The sequence below is a fragment of the Solanum verrucosum genome, unplaced genomic scaffold (genome assembly GCF_900185275.1).
Source record: "Solanum verrucosum unplaced genomic scaffold, falcon-dt-bn FXZP01000280.1, whole genome shotgun sequence".
Classification (NCBI taxonomy): Eukaryota; Viridiplantae; Streptophyta; class Magnoliopsida; order Solanales; family Solanaceae; genus Solanum; species Solanum verrucosum.
In genome coordinates this window covers 4,038,195-4,054,967 of record NW_026019982.1, presented here as the reverse complement: position 1 = coordinate 4,054,967, position 16,773 = coordinate 4,038,195, and the positions used below count along the sequence as shown (strand labels likewise).

Here is a 16,773-nt window from a genome sequence, read left to right as displayed (position 1 = left end):
CATGTTTTGGTTAAGAGGTTGTTATATATAATTAGATGAGATTGATTATATAGTTTAGGGAAAAAAGATAAATATATCTCGAACTATAGTAAATGGTATGTAGATACCCTTTATCATACTTTTCGGACACTGGTGTCCCTGCCGTCCAAAAACTAGAGCACATATGTCAATCACTCTAACGGAAGACTAAATAGGACACATGGCGCAATCTTATTCGTCGATTCGATATTTAATAAATGTCGGGTCGGTGGATAAGATTATGATACGTTGTATGTCCGTTAGTATAAATGGTATATATGCTCTAATTTTTTTTACTGTAGAGACACCAATGTCCCAAAAGTATGACGAATGGTACATACCATTTACCATAGTTCGAGAATATATTTATCTTTTTCCCTATATTTTATGTGGTTGACAGACTATTTAATAGATATTTGAGAGTACTAAGTAAAAAGAATTCAAAAACATGAATTAAAAGTGTCGAAGAGTAATATATTTATTATATGTTCGAAAACTCAATTGAAAAATATTGTAGTTCAAGCGTTTAAAGAAGTCACATTGTCGAAGAGTAATATTTATTATATAACTCGAAGACAAAGTTATAATTTTTTTACCCAATTGAAATTGTTTGTTTTTTTCTTTTTTAAAAAAGTTACTTTTTAAAAGACAAGTTGGAGTCTTGAATTTTGAGTTTTAAAAAATCAATTAAATATATATAATTAAAAACTGATTAATAAAAAAGTATATATTTAATAATAATAATCTACAAATGTCAGCGCTACAATTAATCTCTAATTTTTAACTTTTAAATTATCAACCAATTAAATAGAATTAATTTAATTTTTTTATTAAAGAAAAAATGTTACTGTTTAAAAAAAAATTGAAATGGTTCCACAGATTTATACTCACAGTTACTCTGGAGAAAAAATTAAAAACAAATTAATGTCCAACGAAAAAAGAAATAAATAGTTAAAATATAAAAATGAAACTAGACAGCTATGTTTAGAAAGTAAACAAATATCTTGCAACTCTATAATATTTAGATTCATAGAAAATTAAATAAAAACTTAGAAGATAAAAAGATGGGAAAATGCATAAGTACCCCCAATCTATGCCCGAAATTTCAGAGACACACTTTTACTATATTAAGGTCCTATTACCCCCGAACTTATTTTATAAATAATTTTCTTTCCCTTTTCGACCTACGTGACACTATCTTTTGGGCCCAACGCGTGTTGACAATTTTTCAAGCTATCTGATTGATAGTGTCACGTAGGCCGAAAAGGGGTAGAAAACTATTTATAAAATAAGTTTGGGGGGTAATATGACCTTAATATAGTATAAGTGTGTCTCTAGAATTTCGGGCATAGGTTGGGGCTACTTATGCATTTTCCCTAAAAAGATTAATATCATTGGATCATGTACGAAATAATTTTAAAATTTTGAATAACATGCCTACAATTTGATATTCAAATGATTAAAACTTTTTAATTCTATGCTTAGTATCATCATAATCATAGAATTTTCTAAGTTATATTTTATTTTAATGTAACAATTAATTTTTGTTTTATCTGTACAATTCTTACAAGAGGATAATATGAATAGGATGAGAGTATTTATGATTTTGAATAATTTTACAAAAAAAAATATTATTGTTAAATTTAGAAAATGAACTAACCTTACATATTAATTTATTTACATAAATATTTTATGATAACATATCAAGGTGCTAAATGTTAACATTCTCTATAAAAAAAATAGGAGACATGTCATCACCAGAAATGTGATCAAATCTATATATAATAGGACAGATAAAAGTTAACATAATAGGAGGAAAAAAAGTGTCACTTGTCAGCATCACAAAAATCATCAAATTTTTAGCTTTTTAAAAAATATATATATTATATATAATAGGAGAGGCAAAAGTATCACATATCAACACTCCAAAAGTCGTTAAACTTTCGATTTTTGAAATGTATCTTTATCTATTTTTGAATTCAAGATGACAATTATATTTATATAAAATCAAATGTGGTAATGTGTTCAAACAATTAAATATTTTTAATAATTTCTGTGCAATGCTACTAGTTGAGTTTAATAGAAGGTGTTTGCTATATGACGCGTATTAGGTTGTATATTGGGCCGGAAACTCTATTTATGTTGGGCCTGCAAGTTGATTCAAGAAAGCTCAAGAACTTGAACTAGTTTAATTTTGATAAAGTTAAATTAGATTACTAAATCATTTACTATGATTTTTGGTCGATAAATCGAGGATATATCAAAAACCGTCTTTATGCTATAAACATAGTAGAAGATTTTGTTAGTTTTGTTGCAAAATGGAACTTGCCAAAGTGGGAGTTTTAGGGAAAAAATTACTTTGAGATTTTAAATTTATAGATTTTAACGAATAATGATAATACGATCTTTTATTTGCCATTGAACTTACAATCTATTTATGTTAATGAGTTGGTGTTTCTTGTATGTATGTATATATGTATTTGGTCAGTTTCATAGTACATATACAAAGTTTCAACAAAAAATATTAAATTCTTCCGAATTCGTAACATAAGTTAGGTTACACAACAATATATTTATTATAGATAACTAAATCTACATAGCTTTGTTTAACATGACGAAGAATGATAATTATGCATTTTTTAAGCATAGGAACATTATTAAAATGACTTTATTTCTTTTTCCCGAATTCTTATTCTACTAATAATGATAAAATTATTTAACTATTTGAGCAAATCTAAATTATTAGAATAATTTTATTTTATTCTTATTTCACGAAATATCCTTCTAGATTAGTTTCTTTATAACTTACTCAATTGATAATTCATTATAAAACAACATATGTTAATAGTAGATTACATAACAAAATATATTGACTTAAATAGAAAATCTCTCTAAAATTACTTAAACAACTTTCACATATATCAAACATAAAAATCATATTTGTAGGTTATAACTATAGTTTGCATAATTGCACTCCATATCAAATTTTATGTTTGCTATGGAACTTTTGATTTGTATAATTCGCTAGATACATCCAATTTTATACAAATTGTTCAGTTTTGTATAAATTTATTTATACATTGTAATTTGTATAATAATTTGTATAATTATAAGTGTATAGGACGAAAATATATATATTTGTATATACACTTTTCTCTTGCTTTATACAAACACAAACACATTTTATACATTTGTATACCGAATGAGTAATTGTATACCGAACCAAATGACAAAAAAATGGAATGTTTGCTGCGAATTACAAATAAAATAAACTATGGCTATAACATTTAATTTGAATTAGTAGTTTGTTATTTCATACAATTTTTCCATTTTTTTGTGTGAAACCGTTATCTCCCACCTTTCTTACTTTGTTTTTTGGGCATCAAATTCTATAATTCATAAGCTCTTCGTACTTAAAAGTGTAAATTTCATATATGACATATATTATAGTACTATTTTCAAGTTATAGCAGTAGATTTAGACTTTCAAGCTATAACATTAAAAATTTCAGGTTATAACAAATTCACAAAAAAAAAAGAAATGCTTTTATTAATTGGAAAAAACTTAAAAAATTAATAAAAAGATAACGAAAATTTAAAAAAAAAACGGATTTAGAAATAATAAAGTAAAAAACTGAAATTGTGGCCTGTAATTTAATTTGAACTTATTGTACATAATTAATGATTAGCATGAAATAAGGGATCCAAACAAATTAACAATATTTTTTATCCTTAATTCACTCAAAATCAGTTAAAATAAAATAAAAAATCAAATCATACTTTTTTTCTTCAACGTTTCTCTTTCTTAATTCTTCATCCTAAAAAATTAGCAGAATCGAGTAATTGAAGGTTTTTTTCATTGAAAAAAACTGATTTAATTGAGATGGACAATTACGTATCAATTCTAATTAAACATGGTGGAAGATGGGATCCTTTGGGTTATTATTTATTATTATTTAGTGTTTGTTTTTAAATTACATTGAAATGAAAAAATAATAATATTAAACTGTAAATCGTCTCTATGTTTAAGATGATATCATTACTTGTTAACTGTTGTGAAATGTATAATATTAGTGATTTTCTGTTTTTGTGATTGTTTTGTGTATTTTTTCTTAAAGTATAAAGTAATTGTATATTTATGAATGAGTTTAATAGAATTATTGGAAAGATATTTGTAAGAAAATGTGTTTCGTAAGATGTAAAAAAAGTTATTTGGATTTTTGACGAATTGTATAACAAGTGTTTTAAGTTGGTATTAAATAATAAATTTTAGTGTGTTATATTAGATGTTGTCATTTCTGAAGTAATTAGTGAGTTAGAAATGAATTATTTGGTACAATAAGATATAGATATTTGTAATGTATGATCATTTGTTGTATGAAATGTGTATTAAGTGAGTTTGAAAGTTGTTATGAAATAAGTTGTCTTAATGATATATGTATGAAATGCATATTAAGAAAGTATGAAATTTGTATGAAAGCGTGTCCAGTAATCTGAAAAAAAAAGTTATTTGAAATTTTGACAAATTGTATGATAAGTGTTTTAAGGTTGTATTAATTTTGAAATTTTATTGTTGACATTTTTGTATAAATTTGTGTGACATTAATGAAGTATTTTCGTAAAAAAATGTATATATTTGTTGTATGAAAGTTGTATTAAAATAGTATGAAAGTGTTTGGAATGTACTATTCGAATGATATTTGTATGAAATGTTTTTTGATTGAATATAAAAAATTGTTTTGTAATGTTCTGTCTGTCTGAATAATATTTGTATTTCGAATTGTTTGTTTATAATATGAGACTAATTTGAATTTTTTTTAATGAAACAGGAAATTATGTCGATTTTCAAATGGAATGGGTTATATACGATTCTTCTAGTCTTTATAGTGGTCTAGTAAGTGCGATAACATCGCAGCTTATGATAGATACTAATATAAATGATTTAGAGATAAAATATTTAGTAAATGATAGATGTCCACTTGTTAGAATCCACAATGATGTTGGTGTGCGGGTTTTTTTAGATCAAAAGAAAGTTAATTTAGATGTCTTTACGAAAATTCCTTGTTTACGAATCGTAATTCTGTACCGTTTATTTTAATAACAAACATGTCGTCTCGGACATTTTCTTTTTCAAGAATCATCAAATGCCACAATAATTGACATTGAATCTTTATATGGTGCATGTCATAGAATAAACCAAAAGGTGTTTGTTCGAGAAATTGTTGAAATCTCTCTTGCCCAAGGAAAGTCAAAAGATCAGCAAACACATTCATGTTGGTACATGAAGACCAGTGTGTGTCTCTTCCTTTCCTATAAAATAAAATTGTGTATACTACATTAAAAGATACTTCATACATATATTATTCAGTTACAATATACAAATCATACATTACTTAATAGTTTCACATTTCATACACACTTCACACACATAAAATTCAATTTTCATTCAGCAGTAACCATAGTTCACATTTCACACACACATCATACACATATTATTCACACACACTGTATATACAATTTTCTTTCCAGCAATAACCATAGTTCACATTTCACACACATTTCATACACAATATTTATAAAAAATATGACATACATTATATTTTCATTTCACACACAATGCATACACATATTATTAACAAACACTCCATACATATATTATTCACACACACTTCATACACTTATTATTCAAAAGATTCCAGGAGTACCTATAGAATACAGAGTAGTTAAATAAGATCATAAAATTTGAAAACAAAATTAATAATTCATATGCATATCAATGTTGTATCGTAATTCATACAAAATACATCATTTTAAATTTATAATCAAATGCATAAACATTTTATTTAGATTTGGAACAAATTTCAGAAAAACAAAAATTGGAAAACAACAATAATAATAATAATGTGATATAAAAAATAACTATTTTGAGTAATGTGAAAAATAAATTAAATAAACTACTTACCTTAACCACTTTTTTGGGTTTTTTGGATTTTGGTAATTCCGGTTCATCCTTTTTTATTTTTCTTCTTGTATAAGGTTTTGATGTTTCAACGACTTCAACCTTTGTTGCTTTTTTTGTTTTCTTCTTTTTTGTTTGACCAACAAAATTCGAATCTGAGTCGGAATCAGACTCTGGAGAGGTTTCAACAAGTTTTTTCCCCTTCCTCTTCTTCCCCCTTTGATTTGCCGTAGTCGCACTTTGGTTTGCTCATTACTTTTATCTTTTTGATTCTGCGAATGAGATGGACCACCGGTGGCCGGAATTTGAACAGTTTTAGATGGAATGTTTGAGATAATATATTAAACGATGGAGCATGAGCATCATCAGTTGAAATTCCGTCAAATCTAAGGCTCTTTCGTGGAGTTTCAATTTGTTTCTTAGACATGATGATGAATAATCGTGGGTAAGATGGGTAATCGGTTTTGGTGTTGGACTAGATGAGAAAGAATGGAGAAAGTTTGATAGTGGGTTGTGGGTTAAGTCGTGTGGGAGTGAAGAAACGTGTGGGATGGTGGTGTGATCGATAATTGGAGATGGCAACGATAAACAAGGAAAGGAAATCCCTAAAATTGGGTAACTGAAAATTTTAGTTTTTTAAAAAAGGAAGTAAAATCAAATTAATTATCTATTATTAATTAATAATAAAAAACTATAAATAGATTAATAATTTATTAAATAAATATAATTTAATTTTAAAAGAAAATAAAATTTAACTGATATGTCATAGCTCGTAAATAATCTGTTATAAGCAAGAAATTTTTAAAAGTAGGTTTAAAACCCGTAATATTTATTCTTAAATGTGTATATGGGGTGATTTTTCCCATGTTCATGATTAATAGTATTTCATTACTTACTTTTCTAAATTACAACTATAACATATTTCATATAATTTCATAAATAAAATTTCAAAAAAATAAAATATATGCGAATTTTATAACTACCCTCGCAAACAATAAAATAACTCCTCTTTTTAGAACTTGTTTAAGAAAATGTGGAAAACGGACCCAAATTCTCACTCAGTTCAAAACGATCAGAAGTATCAGTAAAATCCAGAAAAGCCACCATTTTGTTACATCGCCGGTGGCCGGAATCAATGGCGTCTCCGGCGATTCAGAGATCAACCCATTTATCATCTACACCCACATCTTCTTCATCTCCCCTTCAACGTCTCTCAACTTTCAAAGACAGATCCATCAATCCCACCCCTACTGCTACCGTTACTCCTATTCCAACCTCCGGCCTTACCCCATTCACACCTACCTCTTCCCCTCTCGATTCCTTCACTTCCGATCCCATTTTCTCATCCTTCCTATCCTCCGACTTTGATTCCACGCGTTTCTCCTCCGCCGCACTTTCCTCCGGTTCTACCGCTTCACGTATCGAGAAGCTTCAAGAAGGTCTCCGTCTCCTTGACCATCAGCTTCGTCATGAAGTGCTTACACGTCATCATGATTTGCTCAATCAGCTTACTTCCTTACGTGCTGCTGAGTCTGCACTTTCGACTCTTCGTTCGTCGGTTTCGTCTCTTCAGTCATCGCTCCGTCGGGTCCGTTCTGAACTCTCTGATCCTCATCAAGTAATTGAAGCGAAGACACTTCAGCTTTCGAATCTTCATTCAGCTACTGAGCTTCTTCAGTCGACAATTAGGACTATTCGGTTGTCTAAAAAGCTCAGGGATCTCATGGATTCGACTCAAGACCCGGAGAAATTGGATCTTTCGAAAGCTGCTCAGCTACATTTTGAGATACTATCGCTTTATAATGAGTACCATTTAGCCGGGATTGACGTGGTTGATTTGGAACTCAAATGGGTTCTTGAAATTGGGCAAAAATTACGGGCTGAAGGGATGAAGGTTTTGGAAAAAGGACTTGAAGGTTTGAATCAAGCTGAAGTTGGGGCTGGGCTTCAGGTGTTTTATAATATGGGGGAGTTGAGGGGAACTGTGGATGGGTTAGTTAGTAAGTATAAGGCAATGGGAGTGAAGAGTATAACGACGGCTTTGGATATGAAATCTATATCTGTTGGTGGCGGATTTGGGCCGGGAGGGGTGCAGAGAAGTGGGACACCACAGTTTGGGGGAAGTGCAAAGGCGAAGGATGCATTGTGGCAAAGGATGAGTGGTTGTATGGACCAGTTGCATTCCATTGTGGTTGCTGTTTGGCATTTGCAGAGGGTTTTATCGAAGAAAAGAGACCCCTTTACACATGTCTTGCTGCTTGATGAGGTCATGCAGGTGTGTGAATGCATCTCTAGTTGATATGAATTGTTTCGAAGAAGTTATATTATATGATGCCTTTCTTATTTTGAGTTATTTGTAGTCTAAAATGGCATGATCACATTGAGCTTGAATATGTTGCCTTGTGTTGGAAATGTAGAATTGGTTAAACTGCAAAATAATTTTATAGCTAGATAGAAGCAACCGAAGACCTGGTTTGAGCCAGCTTAAGTGTGTTATCAGGACCTTCGCTAGAAAGGTTGGTTTACATTCAGGATATCTAAAAGAATACTCTATGGAAAACAATGAAATCATGGTAAGTACCGATAGACTGTCTTCACTACTAACCATTATGTATTTCTGTTTTTGATAATGTGGATATTCTTTTCCCGGGATCCTGATCCTGTGTTTGAGGGTGAGTAGTGAGGCAATTAAAAAGGAAAAAGTGGTCAGTATAAGTTTCGCAGAAAAAAGTACAGTATGGTGAGTACTACGTGAGGAATAGTGAAATCTGATAGCAAGTAAAGGATAGTTTCTTCTTTTGGCTACCCCCAGGGAGCCCACAAGTTTCATGACTTGTGGTAGCATTGAGCTTGAATCTGTTGCCCCAATTTGGTAACTTAGGTTTAGTTAACCTTGATTATGACTTTATACCTTGCTTTGACCTAACGGGACCAACTATGAACAATCATTTTTGGGATTGCATCAACTCTTTAGTTATTGCTTCATTTTTTGTATACGAGCTGACTCAATCTGTCTTTTGTAATTTTTGCTTTTGCATCTGTTTGCTGCTATTAATGAAATCTACTTCAACACAAAAAAAGACTAACTTTGAGCAATTTTTAAGAGAGATTAGCTGATTGTGTCCATAGGGTTAAATAAATTTTCATTCCAAAAGAAATGCAGATAACTTTATGCAGTTACATTTAAGTTTCCGAAAGCAATATTCCGTGGAAAACGATGAAATTAACTGAAATCATGCGAGGTAATGAGACGCTGTCAACTCCTCAGTATGTTGTTCTGTTCTCGTAATGTGGGTCACAACAAGTCCTTTTGTCCCCAATTATTGTCCTGTGTTTGAGGGTGACTAATTTGACAATTAAAAGGAAACCATCGGTAATATTAAGTTAATCAGTCCATAAAATGGTTTCTGCTACCAAAGGTACAGTATGGTAAATTCTTCTTTTAAAGGAACAGTGAATCTGATAGAAAGTAAGGCTAACAAATCTGCAATGAAATGAGAAGTGCATTTGATCTGATTCCATGATCCTAAAGATTTAAATCTTAGAAAAATAAAATTTTGAAATGAATTTTTGCCGAATACTCACACAAAAATCTTTCCTGCCATATAATCCCTGTGTAATATAACTCCTTCATTGAGAGTGGGGCTGTCTTACTCCAACAATTGCTGCCTTGTCCTTTCACTGTGCAAAGGTCCACTCATCTGTTAGAACAAATAATGCCCTCTACCTACTAATTTACTTAATAATAGACTAAGAAACACAGTGAACTCTTATGTCTTGCTGTGCAACAATTTTCCGTATTTCTTAGATAAACCAGTCTCCCATACTTTTCCACTCTATTTCCTCAAATTAATTGCATTGTTGAATATTGCTTGCCTACGTGGAGACGTATATGAACTCATTGAATTTTAGAAACTAGATTAGCCTTCGAACCTGTTTGGACTTCGGAACCATAGAACTTTTGACACTCGCTGCTCGTTATGAGGTTCACTTAAAATATAATCAGGTTATTTCTGGTCACATTACACTAAGATTAATCAAACCTAATTATGGTTTTCATAAACGGTTAATGCTTATGCTCAATTGCAAATATATTTCCAAGAAAGACCAACCAAAGCTAAATGAAAAATTAAAGAGAGTGGAAGTAAGTTGTAAGATGATTAATGACATGAGGAAAAGCATGTTGGTTTTTTTTTCCGTGGCTGCTTACATTACTACATATTTTTCAGGAAGGTGATCCAATATTGACAGATCGTGTTTGGGAGGCACTGGGTAAATCTTTTGCGAACCAAATGAAGTCCACTTTCAGCACATCAAGTTTTGTTAAGGAGATATTCACTCTTGGATATCCAAAACTCTTCTCTATGTTAGAAAACCTGCTTGAAAGAATTTCACGTGATACAGATGTCAAAGGAGTTCCACCAGCTCTCAGTTCAGAAGCAAAGGACCAAATGTTATCTTCCATTGAAATATTCCAGACTGCTTTCCTAACCCTCTGTCTGAGCCGTCTTTCAGAACTTGTTAATACTGTATTTCCAGTGTCCAGTCGTGGAACTGTTCCTTCAAAAGATCACATAGCAAGGATTATATCACGAATTCAAGAAGAAATAGAAGCCGTCCAGATGGATGCTCGGTTAACTCTTCTTGTCTTGCGTGAGATCAACAAAGTTCTGCTCCTGCTTTCAGAAAGAACAGAATACCAGGTACCTTTTTCAAATTTGTATGACAGAACGTTCTTGGAAGAAAACACTGTTTATAACTTTAAGAAGCAAAATTGTATATCATGAGCTCACTGTCTATCTTTATGATTTATGTGATATCTGCTGTTTGGGGTATGTTGAACATTTGAAGCAGCTGTTTTACACTTGAATAATACAATTGCTTTTATTTGTTGAGTGGAAATGAAGGAGAGTTGCCTGTTTGTATATGAAGAAACTAGAGATAGGTCTGCATTTCCAGAAATTTAGAATCAAGTTCATTCATACATCAACTAGAAAGTGCTGCAATTAGGGGAAAGGAACAGGGTTAGGTCTAGGGGTGGAAGTTCCTCTAATTTAGCACGTTGTTATTTAGATTTTAGAGTAAGACCAGTATATTATAGCTAAGCTGAACAAAAAGTATCCAAAAGAGTTTGCTGCATGTTATAAAAAAAAAGAGTTTGCATTGATGCAAGTTCCTATGGTTTACTGCAGATCATTTTCCACGAACCTCAAATGGAAGAATCTTTTTTTTTTTTTTTTTTGATGACAAGGGAAACCCACAGCCGCTACCCTTTGGGTGCGCACAGGGTAAAACCCCCGCTCTTATGCAATAGCTCGCAAACCACATAGGAGAGGTAACCCGCACTAGGCAAGCCCGGTGCGACGAGCTCGACCCAGAAGGCAAACCCCTTGCTTTCGCTGGCAAGGGGTTTCGAACTTGAGACCTCCAACATGGAAGTCCCAAGCCCAAACCTCTTTTTGTTCAAGAAACAATTTTATTTTTATCGATATGATGCATCCAGTGGATGCAATATTGCAAAGTCAGGTTGACTTCTGCTAAAAACTTTTAAGATCCAACAAAGTCAAAAAGTTGAATTACAAAGTCATCTGCAGATTTCCATTCCCATTCCACTGAGACTTTTTGGTTTAATTACCATATTCCATTTTATTAGATGGAATTTGTGTTGGTCACAGCCAAGAATCTCTCCTTATCTTGTCAACCTGCTTTACTACTTCGTTAGAAATAGGAAACAAGGACATGAAGTAATTTCTCAAACTGCCCAGCACACTATTTTTCATTGTTAGTCTGCCTCCAATTGAGAGGAATAGCTTCTTCCAAGTAGCCAATCTCCTCTCAAACCTTTCTATAAACCCTTGCCAAACATTTTATTGCTTTATGTTCTACGCCAAATAGAAGAATCTTGAACAATTTGTTCTCACCTACTAATGTTTTCATGAACTAACCTAAAAAAATAACATACTTGTCGATACAAAAAAAGAAATGAGGTTTATCCAAGGACCTACTACAATCACCCTAATTTGAATTAGTTCAGAGTACCGTTGTTTGATTTGATCACTTTCTCCTCGATTTACATTGGATGATATTACGATTCAAAATGAAATGGAAAATAATTATTTATGCTTTGCAGACAACTAGTTCATAATTATGGTGTGAACTGTGAAGAGGTAAATAAGTTTGCATAGTTATGTTTTTGAAACTTGAAAGGTATAGCGGAAGTTCTTCAAACAGGAATAATTAAAAGAAACTGATAGCTAAGCAATGCAATCACACCACCCCAAACAAGAACGGGAAAAAAGAAATTGCAAAAGCCTAAGATTTGTAAAATGCAAACACTGACCTAGAAACTTTACTTTTTTCTGTTTGTATTTCTTCTTTCCATCCCGTTCTTGCTCTTTCTCGTACTATTCTGCATTTTGATAAAACTTGTTTGTGGTCCTACATTTTCTGTTTGAAGTTTTTTTGATTCAACTCTAACTCGCCCAAAATGAAAGTATTGAAAGTTTAATAGAGGAAACCGCTAGCAACTTTGAGTAGGTTAATCTTTGTAAGCTATTATTGATACTCTAAGCTTGATGTCTGGAATGAGTAGAATTACTTTGATTACTAGAATTAGAAATGGTTGATATTCTTATTACTGAATTTTAGTAAGTACTACCTCTCTTCGTTTTCTTTTTCATTTCGGGGACAGGTGGAGTTTTGCTCTCTCTCTCTCTGTTCTTTGGCAACATATCGCAAATGATTTCCATTGATTGTTTCTGTATTCTCTCAATAGGAGGTGGATGGTAGGGTCTGGTGATATCAATAATGTTTCCATCCTCGATGAATTGCTTTTTGAGAATTCCCTTACGTCATTGTTAGAGTAATTGAGTTAATTAAAAATTTAGATAAATGAATTTATTATCTAGATGCACTTCTACTCGAATTTTATAGATTTACTTTGTCTACAGATATCTGCAGGGCCTGAGGCACGACAGATAACAGGTCCTGCAACTCCAGCACAGGTGAAGAACTTTGCGTTATGTCAGCATCTGCAAGAAATTCATACCCGCATATCATCTATGGTGGCAGGATTACCAGCTATTGCAACCGATATTCTGTCTCCCGCACTGGGATCTATCTATGGGGTTGCAGGTGATTCAGTGACACCACTATTCCAATCAATGCTTGATCGACTAGAGTCATGCATCTTGCAAATTCATGATCAAAATTTTGGTAGTCTCGGTATGGATGCTGCTATGGACAATAATGCATCACCTTATATGGAAGAGTTGCAGAAGAGTATTCTCCATTTCCGTAGTGAATTCCTGTCCAGGCTGTTGCCTTCTTCGTCAAATAGCTTGACTACAGGTTCAGAAACTATTTGTACTACCCTTGTGAGGAGCATGGCGTCTAGAGTTCTGATATTTTTCATCAGGCATGCTTCACTCGTTAGACCTCTCTCAGAATCAGGCAAGTTAAGATTAGCCAGGGACATGGCTGAGCTGGAATTGGCAGTTGGCCAAAACTTGTTTCCAGTTGAACAACTCGGTGCCCCATATCGAGCACTTAGAGCATTTCGTCCTGTTATATTCCTGGAAACATCTCAACTTGCTTCATCCCCACTTCGTCAAGATCTACCACCAAGTGTCATACTGCACCATCTTTACTCACGCGGTCCTGAAGAGCTTCAATCACCCTTGCAAAGGAATAGACTTACTCCAATGCAGTATTCACTATGGATGGATTCACAAGGCGAGGACCAGATCTGGAAAGGCATTAAAGCTACACTAGACGATTATGCTGCTAAGGTACGTTCAAGAGGAGACAAAGAATTTAGTCCTGTCTATCCTTTAATGATAGAAATTGGTTCCTCTTTATCCGGGAATCGTTAGAGGAACTTTGAGAAAAATGCACAGCTCCAATCATCTTTTCTTGGTATACGCCATTCGTTGCGATTTTTGTTTGAATAATGTTGTTATAGATTATGAACGCACAGAAGACCATATATTATGTTTCATTTCCCTTAGCCATGATTTTTATTATTATTTTTTTCCTTTCACATTTGTAGTATTGCCCTGATAGTGCACAGATTCAAAGAGATGGATTATAGTAGTCAATGCCTCATTTTGTTCAAAACATGAAGAACGTTATATTGAATTTTTTGACCATCTTAATATTTTGAGATGCTCTTACTTTGTCTTCCTTGTCATTGTTCAATAGTCATATAATGACATTACCCCCCCCCCCCCCCCAACCCACCCCCCAATGTCGACATTTTGGCCAATGCTGCTAAGATTTCGAGTTGTTATTGAAACGATCCCTCGTTGACACACAGAGGAAAACTTGCACTCTGTGTTTACACGAAGCAAATGAATATAAGACGGGTGTTCTGCACAAACTTGTGGAGTTGTGGTTGTAGGTTCGAGCCTCATGTTGGGTGATGTTCTATTTTGGACCCTTTTCTATTTGTTGCTATTGCCTCTTTTTTAGAGTTCGTTTAGCCGAGGGTCTATTGGAAGCAACCCCTACCTTCTCAAAGGTAAGACCCTCAAATTATCATTTCATATCAAAATTTACCCTTTCACAAATGTCATTTTTTAAATGGAAACTATAGAATAGAGTAATGTCTGCATTAACTTTCCTAATAATACTACAAAAATACACAAAATAACAATCCATGCAACTACAATTCATGGAATATTCTTAATAAATTAGAGTAGAATGGACTCTAATTTTCACATCTTAGTGTAGAATGCAACATTTTCTCAGCATCTTTAATCACTAATCTTCTTATGTTAATTAAATATATTAACAAAAGATTATTTTTTTCATATTAATACCTCTTAGGATCCCTTCGATAAGAGCAAAGAAAGTGAAATCCAAAAAATAATTTCCTGGTTCTTAGTTCTAAGAAAGAAACATGGGAAAAAGAGCCATAAAAAATCAAGTTTCCCAATTATCACAAAATAGGATCAACAAGAACAATAATATACCATGTAACAAGAAACAACTCAACAACTTAATAAAGTTATTGAAACCCAAAGTTTATATCACAAGTTGTTCAAATTTCAAGAATCTTGTTCAACAACTCACAGGCAATGGATCAATTAACCCAATCTCATCCCTTCATCACGAGTCTACTGTAAAAGAATCTGAGCATCCAACTCAAAACCTTCAAGAGATGGGTGAAGTGAATCAGGATATTATGAACCCCTATGAAAATACTGAAAAGATCAATGATGTGCAAACGTATTCTCAAATAGAGTCGTATCAAAAAAGTATCAACCAAGATTCATATGAAGGAAGTATGTTGTTACCCTTTACGATACATGAATCTGTGGGACAAGTTCATTCTATGACAGAATCACACCAACAAAGTATCAATCAAGAATTATCCGTAAATTCATTGGAAGGAGGAATGCCGTCATCTTTTACTACACATGAGTCTTTCATTCAAAAATCATCGATTACCGATTCCCAAGAAATGATCTTTTCAGAAGAATATAAGAAAATGGAGTCATGGCTATTGGAGATAGACACATGTTCTAATTATCATCATTATGAAGGGAATGTGCCATTGGTTCAAGAACAGGTCTCTCTTTGTGATAATTATGATTTTTATTTGTCCAATATTTTGCATTGTTAAGTTTACAAAGGGGATCTAAAATTTAGACGTGAATTTTGAATTAAAAGTTAATTCTGTATATATATTCAATTTGTCGATAAACTCAAAAACTTATTATTAGATTTGCCATTGAAATTTCAGATCTCTTATGTATAAAATTGTACATGGTTCTTGTTATTTTTTATTACCTTTTTATTTTATTTTATGTCTCTTATAAATAAACAGAGAAATTGTAATAAATTGTAGAGTGATTAAGATTGATGTATATTTTTTTTATTTAGAAGTGCAATTATTCTATTGTCACTATTTTTTCTTTAAGTCTTTTTTTTTTGGTTGGTAATAAAGATATTTATTAAAACATACTAAGAGTCACTAATAAAAATTAGAGATCTTGGTTCGAGTCTGAAATTTGTTTCAATAAAGAGTACTGTACTTTTAAAGCTTGACTTTCCATCGTGAATTCGAATTAAAGGGCTCTTGTGGAACACAACGTATGAAACTAAATGAACAAAAAAGGTTAGATCTGTATACAAGGCATGAGTTTGAACAAAAATTTTGTAGAGAGACTTTTCTCAACTGGACTTCATTTTTCAAGAATTCCATTTAGTGGGTCAAAAGTTCAAGAATACCCTTAAACGATACGAAGGTCATTATTGCAAATCATGATGCAATTGGATGTAGGAATTTTATAAATATCTCTGCAAAAGTATATCAATAAGGACTCTGTGGCCCAATGGATAAGGCGCTGGTCTACGAAACCAGAGATTCTGGGTTCGATCCCCAGCAGAGTCGATTAGTTATTTAAGTTTTTTTTGCAACTAATTTTTATGAGTTTATTTTTTATAGATAATTTGAAAATATAAAGTATATGTACCTTAATTTCAGCACAAAATCTCACATGAGATAATATAGTGGTTGGTTGCATAAAAAAAATAAAAATAATCGCTCGATTGGAACTGTTAAATAATACATACTTTGAGTTACGCAATGTTATCCCACAAGTGAATCGAAAGGGGTAGGAATGTACGCAAATCTTATCTCTCCTCAAAAGAGAAACTAAGATTAAAAACAAATACAACATATAGTAATACACATTGAAAAATGCAATAACTGAATAAGACTAGTAAAAAAAAAGAATATGGAATAAGAATACATGTATTAACAAAAAAAAATGCACTTTTAAAGCAAGT

General features: G+C 32.1%; 1 protein-coding gene and 1 non-coding gene across 2 annotated transcripts; both read left to right on the top strand.

The window, feature by feature from the left end:
* Window positions 1-7,054: 7,054 nt before the first annotated feature.
* Window positions 7,055-14,122, top strand: LOC125817340 (conserved oligomeric Golgi complex subunit 5). The gene is made up of 3 exons (XM_049496867.1): window positions 7,055-8,251; window positions 10,206-10,679; window positions 12,927-14,122. Exons 1-3 carry the CDS (start codon window positions 7,112-7,114, stop codon window positions 13,848-13,850), a joined length of 2,538 nt encoding a protein of 845 aa, XP_049352824.1. The 5' UTR covers window positions 7,055-7,111; the 3' UTR covers window positions 13,851-14,122.
* Window positions 14,123-16,302: 2,180 nt separating this feature from the next.
* On the top strand, window positions 16,303-16,375 carry TRNAR-ACG (transfer RNA arginine (anticodon ACG)). Its single transcript has one exon. It is a non-coding gene; the product is annotated as a tRNA-Arg (tRNA).
* Window positions 16,376-16,773: the final 398 nt, after the last annotated feature.

Coding starts and splice junctions, on each gene's coding strand:
- LOC125817340 (XM_049496867.1), top strand. CDS start 7,112: ATGGCGTCTCCGGCGATTCAGAGATCAACCCATTTATCATCTACACCC. Junction 8,252..10,205: donor TGCTTGATGAGGTCATGCAG/GTGTGTGAATGC, acceptor CATATTTTTCAG/GAAGGTGATCCAATATTGAC. Junction 10,680..12,926: donor CAGAAAGAACAGAATACCAG/GTACCTTTTTCA, acceptor CTTTGTCTACAG/ATATCTGCAGGGCCTGAGGC.